This window comes from Knufia obscura (genome assembly GCF_036327395.1).
Source record: "Knufia obscura strain CCFEE 5817 isolate CBS 148926 chromosome Unknown scaffold_5, whole genome shotgun sequence".
Classification (NCBI taxonomy): domain Eukaryota; kingdom Fungi; phylum Ascomycota; class Eurotiomycetes; order Chaetothyriales; family Trichomeriaceae; genus Knufia; species Knufia obscura.
This window is the reverse complement of record NW_027042691.1, coordinates 93,976-104,331: the sequence shown is the minus strand read 5'-3', so window position 1 is coordinate 104,331 and position 10,356 is coordinate 93,976. Positions and strand designations below refer to the sequence as shown.

Here is a 10,356-nt window from a genome sequence, read left to right as displayed (position 1 = left end):
ATGGTTACGAAAGGTGGGAAGTTGCAAAATTATGGAAGATGGTCAAAGCTTGGTCGACCTCCCAGCCACCTCATTTTGATTTCTGCTTGCGAGATCAGCACTCGTCTTCTCCTTCTCTTGGGTCACAGAACATATCTGTCAGGTAAGAAGGAAAGAAGCGACATACTCACAGATGTGCTGTGCACTCAATTTCAACCTGCGAGATCATCAGCAATGCAATCGGGTCGAAAACATTCACTGTAAACGCTTACATCGGTGCCCATTGGTAGGTCAGCAACAGCGACGCAAGTCCTCGCCGGCTTTGGATCAGGGATCATCTCAGTATAAGCGTGGTTCATCGCGGCATAATCTTGCATGCTTTTGATATATATGTTGACCTGTGCGTAGCGCGTGAGCAGAAGCAGGAACGTCGAAGCCGTAACGACGTTCAGCATTGGTCAGTGCTCTTACCTTCAGCAGATTGTTCAAGCTAGATCCTGCTTCCTTGAGGACAATCTCGAGATTCTGTAGGGCTTTCTTCTGTTCAGATGTCAACGTCACACAGCTCGTCTTAGTGGGTGTCACATCACATACTGTTCGGTCTGCAACACTCCCCTCAATCAGCTTCATGGTAGTGAAGTCCATGCCCACAGAGCCACTGAGGTAGATTGTATCGCCATATTTGATTGCTTGTGAAAGGAGAGGAGACCTTAGGCCGTCTGCGGCAGTAATGACTTCTCTGGCTGGCATGGTATCGAGCGTATCTTTTGGAAACTGTGTTCACAGACGACGAGGAATGATCGTAAGCTATGTGTCTGCTATCCACGCAACAATTTCTACGTGAATTCAGATGTTTCCAGTCATCAGTCTAACAAGGCACGCTTTGCTAATATATCAAGGTGGGATGTGGAAGCACCTGATTGGTCATGGAGATAACCGAGCAGCCTCACAACACGCAACAGGAAGTCAATCCCGATGATAAAGTGGGAATCAAACAAGCTGGGAAGGGCGTCGAGAGGGAAGGCACGACCTGGAAAAGGCAGACTGGAATACGATCTTGTGACAGATCTCGTCAATTATGTTTAGCGTACAATGTCTGTGCTCATCCCACTGCGCAAAGCAGAAACTCATCACTCATGGGTATCATTTAGTGACAACAAGCACACTCATGCCTCCCATCATCCTCATCGGCAACCTCTTCGATGCGACTAACAGTCTTGCAGTCAACCTGATCCGCAAAGTTCACTTTCTTCCGTCCAGCCAAAGCCGACTTCAATTGCTTCTGCCCTCTAGGTTGCACTTTCTTGTCCTCATTACCTTGCAAAGCACCACTGCACATCGCCAGCTGATCTTCTTCTGCGTCTACCTCCTCGCAAGCTGCCACCTTTGTGGCCATCAAAGGAGCCCAGGAACATAACTGCTCCATGTCAGCATTCACTTTTGCCAGTTCAGCACGGATCTCTTCAGCTGACCTTCCGTAGCCCCCTGGCCACATCAATGTCGGAGCTTTCTCAGCAGGCTTCAAAAACTTATTGAACATATTTGCCGCATCATCTATCTTCTTGCTCTTTGCATCCTCCTCCTCTTTCTTCTTCTTCGTGTGCTCAGCGAAACCGTCTTTCATCGCCTCAAATGCTTTAGCGTTGTCGTAGATATCAAGCTTGCCATCGTCGTTCAGGATAGGTGTGTAACCACTGTATGGCATGATCCGGGGCGGGTGCGGTCGAGGATGACAGCCGTGAGGGCAGATATTAAGTGGTCCATAGCCGTGGATACAGCAGTGCCCGTCATGGTGTCTTGGCTGTCGGCCGAGATGGTGAACTTGTCTGTAACCTCGACCAGGGATGACGATGATGGGGTGTCCTCGGCTTCGACTTCGATGCCCGTGTCCGTGGCTGTGACCACCCTTCCCGCAGCATGCGAAATTGATGTTCTGCTGGTTGACATTTTGCTGAAACGGCCCTCCATCGCCATCACCGTAGTTTGGAAGTTGGAAGGGCGACCGGCCGCGAACAGCATAGTGCGCGCAGTCACATGTATCGCACTCATCACAGCTGGAGTCCGAGTCGCTATCGTATGCCAACACAGCTGGACCAACTCTCTCAGTCTCATGTGTATACGAGTGCTTGCACTTCGACTTGGAGCGGTTGCGGTACTTGTAGAGCCTAGACGTCATCTTATCGTCCTCGGTAGCTGTAGTTGTGACCTTGAGGTTCACTTCGCAATTGTCGAATGCCTTCAGTGCTGCTGAAGCCCGATCCTTGTATTCACCTAACTTGTTGAGTGCTTGGTCTTTGTAAAATCCCAAATCGAAGGACATTCGGAACAAGATCGAAACAAGAGCTGGCAGCGTTCGTGCAAGAGCAGATTATGTATACTGTTGGGAGGCTAGGTTCTCCTTCTTTTCTGCCTTGCTCAGCATCGCCAGTGCTGCAGAATTGCTCACGCGTGGTCACGGCGAGGAACAAAGAAGCATGGTCTTCGTGCGAAAAATGATTGGGTGTCTCGGAGGCACGCAGGCACGTCTGTGACCCATCAAGCATCGCGCAAGTACTTTGTGCAGCTTACCACGTCGTGTCGGTACTCATTGGGGTGCACCATGACCTCTCTTTGTATCACGGATGTTTGCCGCGTCGGAGTAATGGTTCCTGGATGCGATGAAGATGCGCAGAATCCAGCCAAGCTATGCGGAATGAGGGACCTGTTTCGGCGGCCTGCCTGACAAAGAGGCAAGTTGAAGTCAAGTGGTGAGAAGCAAACGTGTTGATACGTAACTTGTGCAACCACCCGAGACGGCCTGGAAAGCGAAAGCCGTCGGCAAAGGCAAGTTCTGGTCGGAGGCGGCTTGTTCGCAAGAAGAAACCTTGCCGCAATTGATGTGTTTTGCCAGACACGAACGATGCTAAGAGCCACACCGAGGCTCGAACAATGCCGAAAGGATGAAGTAGCGAAAACGATGTGACCTGAAGCCCCTTAACTAGTGATGCCCAACTTGGTCTGATGATTAGTGTAGTGCACGTCTAACCGACCATTCAACGCTGAGTGTTCTTCTCGGAATGCAAAGACAATGAATAGACGCAACTTATGAAGTTGATTGAGTCATGTTATTGATAATACAATGTGCATCTCCTTAACAATCAATGCTGCTCGTTCTTCTCTGCAAGCCGCTGGAAGGCTCCTCCCACCGAGCCTTGCTCAGTGAATTGCTGTCCGATCGCACCCTGGGACGAGAGAGGACCTAAAACGTGTTGTTAGTACCTGGTATTGTTTGCCTGTGTCAATCCTGCAAGATGTACTCACCGCCAACCTTCTCGCCAATCTGACCTATGTTTCCGGTAGCTGTGAACTGCTTGCCGATGGCACCATCTTTGGAGAACATTGATGTACCATGGCCGGTCTCCTTCTCGCCTGCGCCAGTCGACTATCACGTGTCAGCATGGCGTTCTGTAGGAAGAGCTGTTCAGACCTACACTTTTACTAACATCCTCATGGATGCCTTCAGCCATATCCGTGGCATTTGTTGCTGCGCTGGCACCAGAATCTAGGGCCTTTGCAGTGTGGTCGCCATCTGGACGGGTGGTATATCCTGCTTGTTCAGACATATTTGACTGCGCTTCTTCTGCTTTCTTCTGCTTGAGGGACTCGGGCTGGAAGGCAGGGTTATTGCGTGGATGGTTTGGATTATCGTATCTGTCTCCTGGAAGAGAGTTGCTGCCTTTGACAATGTTTGGGGTCATGATGCTATATGTTGTGTTTCTAGGTGCAATTAAGGTATGGACGGATCTGGCTTGTCACGAGCTGCCTGCTGTGCTATGAAGTAATGATTTTGAGCCTATGTAGAGGGGTCAGAGCAATGGATCAAATAACCACTTGCATCATAATGGAATCATTCGTTCTTCTCAAGCGAAGTTCACTCCAGAGGAAGGAACCGAATCAGGTGAATAATGGAGATTTGGAGTCGAATCAAACGCTGCTGATGTCATGGACTATGAATCCGTTCAGTGTGAGCATCATAATCACTCGATGTAGTAGCTTTGCATTTGATCAGGTACGATCGACTACTGCTGTAAATCAGAGTGATGGCAATTCTGAACTCGAGGAAGACAAGACTCTCGAATGTCGCCATAGCATGGAGGTAGCCATGCTGCGTTGATCTAGGCATCAACACGAATGCGGCTTAGGCGCCGATAAGTACCGATAAGCTCAAAGCCAAAATTGGTTCAGGCAGGAACTACTCGGCAGGCTTCATAGCTTGCAACGAAGACACATACAACTGTGAAAGGTCGTCGTCGCTCATCATGCACGCTGTTGCAATAGACAGGTCCGTAGCTAGTCCAACACGTCCAATGGGCGGTGTCAAACCTCCACTGAACTGTCAGATGGACTGGGTCCCCACCCAGCCTGCAGATTCAAAGTACTGGTTTCCCTGTACCCCTGGGCCCTGCTCCTTTTCCTTTTGAAGGGAATTTTCGTGATTCAATCGCGGTGAAGGTTCGGCTTTGGCACAAGGAGCCAGACAATGCCCGTAGCAGAGCACAATCCGACCAATATCGGCTGCAATACTTTGACACCCTCTCTAGACGCTATAAGGCCCGTGATCGCAGGGAATACCGCTGCTCCAATCTGGCCCAACATGAAGACGAATGCTAGGAAGCAATGAGCAAGTGGAATAGGGGCAGTAGGGACACTTACCAAGAGCGTTTGATCTGATGCTAGCAGGAAATATCTGACTTCCGATCGAGACGCCTGTCGCAAAGAAAGGTCCCGAGAAGAAACCAAGAATACTGATAGCGACTGCTCCTGCAATGATGTTGGGCACGAGCCAGAAGACCAGCTCTAATACAAGGCAGAGTACAGCGTAGACGAAGATCATCCGTCGCTCCCCAAGCCGCTTTGTTGGCTCGGCGAGCAGGACTCGTCCTAGGAACATGCCGCCCGCGAACCCCGTCTGCACATAGCCCATTTTCGATAGCTCACCGTTACGTACGGTGACGAGGTATTCGACGACCCAGCCTGCGAAGTTGTTAGCGTATACCCGTGATTACTTCTACTGATGTACCTGAAGCAGTGATGAGAGCACCTAAGAAGAAGAAGAAATACAGACTCAGAAGCCAGACTGCAGGCAGACGAAGAGTATTCCGGATCTCAGCCAAAGCAGACGGTTTCTGCGGTCCAACCGTTTCGCCTCGCGCGGATTCCACCACGGAAACAGAAGGCTGCTTCAGTCTGATGGAGTCCTTGAACGCTATCAACACCAATGTTAGGTTGATTGCCCCGAGTCCGACAAGACAGGTATAGTAGAGGTACCATTTCGAAGGTTCGCCAGCCGAAGCAATTGGGGTTGCAATGAAAGGACCAATCCACAAGCCGAGCGCGTACATGGCATGAATGAAGCCCAGCCACCTATGCGCCACCTTCATTGAAGTCACCCAATTGTTCGCATGTGTGTCTTGCAGAGCCATGCCCAAGCTCTGGATGAAGAAGGTTACGGCGAAAAGTGGGAAAGGAGGCAGCCAACATCGAAGAACCTGAGCGAGGAGCTGCAATGCCGCTCCAAGAGCTAGCAAGACGCCCAAGTCGAGGTACTGGCAGATGTGGGTGTTGATGAGAGCCGTTACAAGCCATCCTGCGAATGTTGTGCCGTAGCTGAAGTGTGGGTATCAGCACAAGTCGATAACAGCAGGGCATGCTAGCTTACACAACGGAGACCAGATCAGTATTGATATTGTATGACCGAAGGATGTACGGAATGAGAGCACCGAGCGAGCCATCGTTGAGGCCCGCACATAGGAAGGAAAGTCCAGCGCTGGCCAGCTTGAAGAGGGTTTCACGAGAGTGAGGCTGTCCTTCGGCAGATATATCCTCAGACTGGACATCACGGTCGGCTTGGACGCTTGATCCCAACTCGATGGCTGTGCCCTCTGTTCGTGGATTTCTCGAAGACATGGTGTTGGATGCTAGGTTTCCCGAACACTGACATTTGCCTAGCACGGAATGGCCAATGACAAACTCGTTGTCAGAAAGTCATCGAGCTGTTCATAAGTACTTGACCGTCCATAAATCCTCCCACCTTCCCCCGTCGCTATATATCCATGGACAATCAGGGCCAAAACACCTACCTAACTATGACATTCCCGCCGAAGACTAGGCCGAATCTAGGAATCATGCGCGGCTGATCTCCGGCACTCAGTAATGCCCGGGACCCCGCTGTCGATCAAGCCCGCCATGCGGCACGGAGGAGCGCGTACCGCGGATAATCGGACTTGTTGTCACGTATCGCAGAGGCTTCTGTACTCACGATAGCATCGTCCAAAGCTTCACTTATCACCAGCACACAATGTCACACATGATGGACGCCACCCTAAAAGAGAAGTACCCAGCCAAGGCGCACTGCCGCCGTGTCGCCAAATTCCTCACAGACCAAGGCAAACCCCGCGATGGCATCCTCTACCTCGAAGCCCAAAAAACCCAAATGGTCGAAGACGACGACCAAGCAATACAGTTCCGCCAACGCCGCTACTTCTTCTACCTATCCGGCTGCAAACTTCCCGACGCATACCTAATCTACAGTATCCCCCTCGACAAACTCACCCTCTTCATACCCCCCATAGACCCCGACGAAGTCATCTGGTCCGGCCTGCCAGAGTCGCGCGAGGAAGCCCTACAAAAGTACAACGTCGACGAAGTGAAGTACACAAACGAAGTCGACGCCGCGCTCGCCGCATATGGCCCATCGCAATCAACAACCGTATACGCGATACCAGAACAAGTCTCCGAACACATCTCTCTCCTCCCATTCAAATCCACAAACCTCGACAGCCTGCGCACCGCAATTGACGAATGCCGCGTGATAAAAGACAGCTACGAGGTCGCACTGATCAGGAAAGCAAACCAGATATCCACGCTCGCACACATCGAGGCGCAGAAGGTAGCGCGGCATGCGACGAATGAGGAGCAGTTATACGGCGCCTTCATCGGCACGTGCATAAGTAACGGTGCACACGAACAGGCATACCACTCTATTTGTGCGACGGGGACGTCCTGTGCGACGCTCCATTATGTGCGGAATGACCAGCCGCTGAGGGATAGGCTGAATGTCCTGATGGATGCGGGCGCCGAGTACGACTGTTACTGCGCTGATATTACACGGACATTTCCGCTGAGCGGGACGTTCACGTCTGAGTCGCAGACAACATATGACATTGTGAAGGAAATGCAGGAGGTTGCGTTTGGGATGCTCCATGCTAATGTGCAGTGGGAAGACGTCCACGCTGAAACACATAGGATCGCAATCAAGGGGCTAGTCAAAGCTGGCATCCTCGTCGGTGATGAAAAGGAACTCTTCGATAGCCGTGTGTCGGTGGCATTCTACCCTCATGGTTTGGGCCATTATCTCGGCATGGACACGCATGATACGGGTGGTCACGCGAATTACGCGGACGAGGATAGTATGTTCAAGTACTTGAGGGTGAGAGGGAAGGTGCCGGCTGGTGCGGTGATTACTGTTGAGCCTGGCGTCTACTTCTGCAGGTTCATCATTGAGCCGGTGCTGGAGAATCCGAAGATGAGTAAGTATATCAATAAGGAGGTGCTGGAGAGGTATTGGGATGTGGGCGGTGTGAGGATTGAGGATGATGTGCTGATTACGGAGGATGGGTATGATAATCTGACGGACACGCCAAAGTTATGAAAGCATCGGTAGGTGTTTCGCTGAGAGAAGGTTGATGAGGAGTCAGTCTCAGAGAATGGTTGTAGCACAAGATCGTGCATCGTCGAGTACTTACTACCTTCGTGTCTGCACGATGAGTATGAGTAGTCCCAAAATATCATCTTATAACAGCCCCATATGATGAATATTCCAGAGCTTTTCAGCAGAATAAGCGGATGTAGGAGGGTTCCTAGAACCAGCTATCATAATCCACTTTAGCCTTCTTGAAGTCTTTCGCTTCTTTCTACAGATCTAGGATGCAGTCTCGCTCTTACATGTTCCGGTCTGTACTTACGACTATGAAGCAGATCTAATGCAATACTACTCATCGTAGAGCCCTACCACCAGCTACCAGGCCAGAGTCGGCCAATCACGCACGCGCCGAAATGAGCTGACTCGGAACAGACACCGGTGCTCCATACAACTTTCTAGACCGAGGATGCCGATGCGACAAACCTTCAGCGTGTTTTGGAGTCACAACGTGGGGTGCATAACACTACAAGTAGAGCAGTATGAAGCTCGCTATGGACTGCGAGATGGCGAACGCTACGCGTTGTCATCTTGGAAACAGTCCTGCGAGCATCGAGTCCATCGGAAAACGTCTGTCTGAAGGTGACTGCACACGTCAGGGCTCAAAGAATCATCCTGGTGAGTAGAGTGAGAAGTTTGCAGTTGGGGACGCCTCAGCTGGGAGGACGACGCACGCCAAATCTCAACCATGGACACGAAGAGAGGAGGCTTCCAAGAGCCGCGATACCTCGAGTTCCCAAAGTCAGACAAAAAAGGACCAGATGGCAAGCCCATACTGAACAAGTACTCGACGGATCTAACCAACCACCATGACTTTCCCGGCGCAAAGGTACGAGCAATCCTGTCCATGACCAAGCCGCAAAGATGCTAACAGGAACAGGCAATGCTCTACGCAGCCGGCGTACCAGACAGCGAGTCCATGCAAACGAAGCCTCACATAGGGATATGCTCAGTCTACTGGGAAGGCAACCCCTGCAACATGCACCTGCTAGACCTAGGAAAAGAAGTGAAGAAAGCCGTACAAAACCAAGACATGATGGGCTGGCAGTACAACACGATCGGCGTCTCCGATGGCATCTCCATGGGTTCAGATCGCATGCGCTTCTCACTACAGTCGCGAGAGATCATAGCAGATTCCGTGGAGACGGTAACGTGTGCTCAGGCGCACGACGCATGTATCACGATACCCGGATGCGACAAGAACATGCCCGGTGTGATCATGGGCATGTCAAGACACAACCGCCCATCATTGATGATATACGGCGGCTCAATAGACAAGGGGTACTCGAAGCTCATGCGCAAACCAATCAACATTGCTACCTGCTACGAAGCGTTCGGTGCATACTCATATAACACGCTCAAGCAGCCAGCCGATGGCGGCGACCAGTCAGCCACAAAAGACGAGATCATCGAGGACATCGAGAAGCACGCATGTCCGAGTCAGGGTGCATGCGGAGGCATGTACACAGCCAACACAATGGCGACCGCCATCGAATCCATGGGTCTCGCACTCCCCGGCTCAAGCTCAAACACCGCCTCATCACCCGCCAAACTCCGAGAATGCGTCAAGGCCGCAGAGGCAATCAAAATTTGTATGGAAAACGACATTACGCCCGACAAATTGATCACGAAACGGTCCTTCGAGAACGCACTCGTGATGACGATGGCTCTGGGTGGCAGCACTAACGCAGTGCTCCATTACCTCGCAATGGCGATTACCGCCCGCGTTGAGCTAACGCTCGACGATTTCCAAAGAGTATCGAACAAGATCCCCTTTATCGCCGACATGGCACCATCGGGTACGTATCTAATGGCTGACCTCTTTGAGATCGGCGGCATCCCAGCTGTTCACAAGCTCCTCATCGCCGCGGGCCTACTCGACGGCGATATCCCCACGGTGACGGGCAAGACGCTGGCTGAGAACGTTGCGAATTTCCCGTCGTTACCGCAGGATCAGCTTATTATTAAGGATTTGAAGTCGCCGATTAAGTCATCTGGTCACATCCAGATATTACGCGGTAATTTGGCTCCCGCTGGCGCAGTAGCGAAAATCACGGGGAAGGAAGGTCTCAAGTTCACTGGGAAAGCGTTGTGCTTTGACAAAGAGCGATTATTGAATGAAGCGCTCAACAGGGGTGAAATACCGAACTCACCGAATCTAGTGGTTATCGTGAGGTACGAGGGACCGAAAGGGGGACCAGGGATGCCTGAACAGCTCAAGGCGTCCGCTGCGATTATGGGTGCTGGACTAAAGAATCTCGCGCTTATTACAGACGGGCGGTAAGATTTCCTGTACCCTATGCTATCTGAACCAGCTGACACAAATCTAGATATTCCGGCGCATCTCACGGCTTTATCGTCGGTCACATCACGCCTGAAGCCGCTGTCGGTGGGCCGATCGCACTGGTCCAGGACGGGGACGAAGTCACAATTGATGCCGCGACCAACTCATTGAGCATGAATGTGAGCGACGAAGAGCTCGAAGCAAGAAGAGCAAAATGGACGCCGCCGAGGATGGTCGTCACTCGTGGAGTTATGGCAAAGTACGCGCATCAAGTCAGTGATGCCAGCCATGGTGCTGTCACGGATCTGTTCTGAGCTACGAAATACTTCTGAAATGCCTTTTTCAGGCGTCTGAT

General features: G+C 51.4%; 6 protein-coding genes across 6 annotated transcripts; 2 read left to right on the top strand and 4 right to left on the bottom strand.

Moving 5' to 3' along the window:
* Positions 1 to 166: 166 nt before the first annotated feature.
* PMZ80_004837 (uncharacterized protein) lies at positions 167 to 729 on the bottom strand (the record flags this gene model as incomplete). Its single annotated transcript, XM_064873260.1, has 4 exons — positions 167 to 196; positions 252 to 377; positions 451 to 519; positions 574 to 729. 4 exons carry the CDS (start codon positions 727 to 729, stop codon positions 167 to 169), a joined length of 381 nt encoding a protein of 126 aa, XP_064730364.1.
* A 397-nt stretch (positions 730 to 1,126) lies between these two features.
* On the bottom strand, positions 1,127 to 2,299 carry PMZ80_004836 (uncharacterized protein; the record flags this gene model as incomplete). The annotated part of the gene is made up of 1 exon (XM_064873259.1): positions 1,127 to 2,299. One exon carries the CDS (start codon positions 2,297 to 2,299, stop codon positions 1,127 to 1,129), a length of 1,173 nt encoding a protein of 390 aa, XP_064730363.1.
* Positions 2,300 to 3,116: 817 nt separating this feature from the next.
* On the bottom strand, positions 3,117 to 3,716 carry PMZ80_004835 (uncharacterized protein; the record flags this gene model as incomplete). Its single annotated transcript, XM_064873258.1, has 3 exons — positions 3,117 to 3,217; positions 3,280 to 3,400; positions 3,450 to 3,716. 3 exons carry the CDS (start codon positions 3,714 to 3,716, stop codon positions 3,117 to 3,119), a joined length of 489 nt encoding a protein of 162 aa, XP_064730362.1.
* Positions 3,717 to 4,455: 739 nt separating this feature from the next.
* On the bottom strand, positions 4,456 to 5,925 carry PMZ80_004834 (uncharacterized protein; the record flags this gene model as incomplete). Its single annotated transcript, XM_064873257.1, has 4 exons — positions 4,456 to 4,625; positions 4,672 to 4,992; positions 5,039 to 5,625; positions 5,678 to 5,925. 4 exons carry the CDS (start codon positions 5,923 to 5,925, stop codon positions 4,456 to 4,458), a joined length of 1,326 nt encoding a protein of 441 aa, XP_064730361.1.
* Positions 5,926 to 6,316: 391 nt separating this feature from the next.
* On the top strand, positions 6,317 to 7,669 carry PMZ80_004833 (uncharacterized protein; the record flags this gene model as incomplete). The annotated part of the gene is made up of 1 exon (XM_064873256.1): positions 6,317 to 7,669. One exon carries the CDS (start codon positions 6,317 to 6,319, stop codon positions 7,667 to 7,669), a length of 1,353 nt encoding a protein of 450 aa, XP_064730360.1.
* Positions 7,670 to 8,405: 736 nt separating this feature from the next.
* PMZ80_004832 (uncharacterized protein) lies at positions 8,406 to 10,315 on the top strand (the record flags this gene model as incomplete). The annotated part of the gene is made up of 3 exons (XM_064873255.1): positions 8,406 to 8,546; positions 8,598 to 9,997; positions 10,048 to 10,315. 3 exons carry the CDS (start codon positions 8,406 to 8,408, stop codon positions 10,313 to 10,315), a joined length of 1,809 nt encoding a protein of 602 aa, XP_064730359.1.
* Between the last annotated feature and the right edge of the window lie 41 nt (positions 10,316 to 10,356).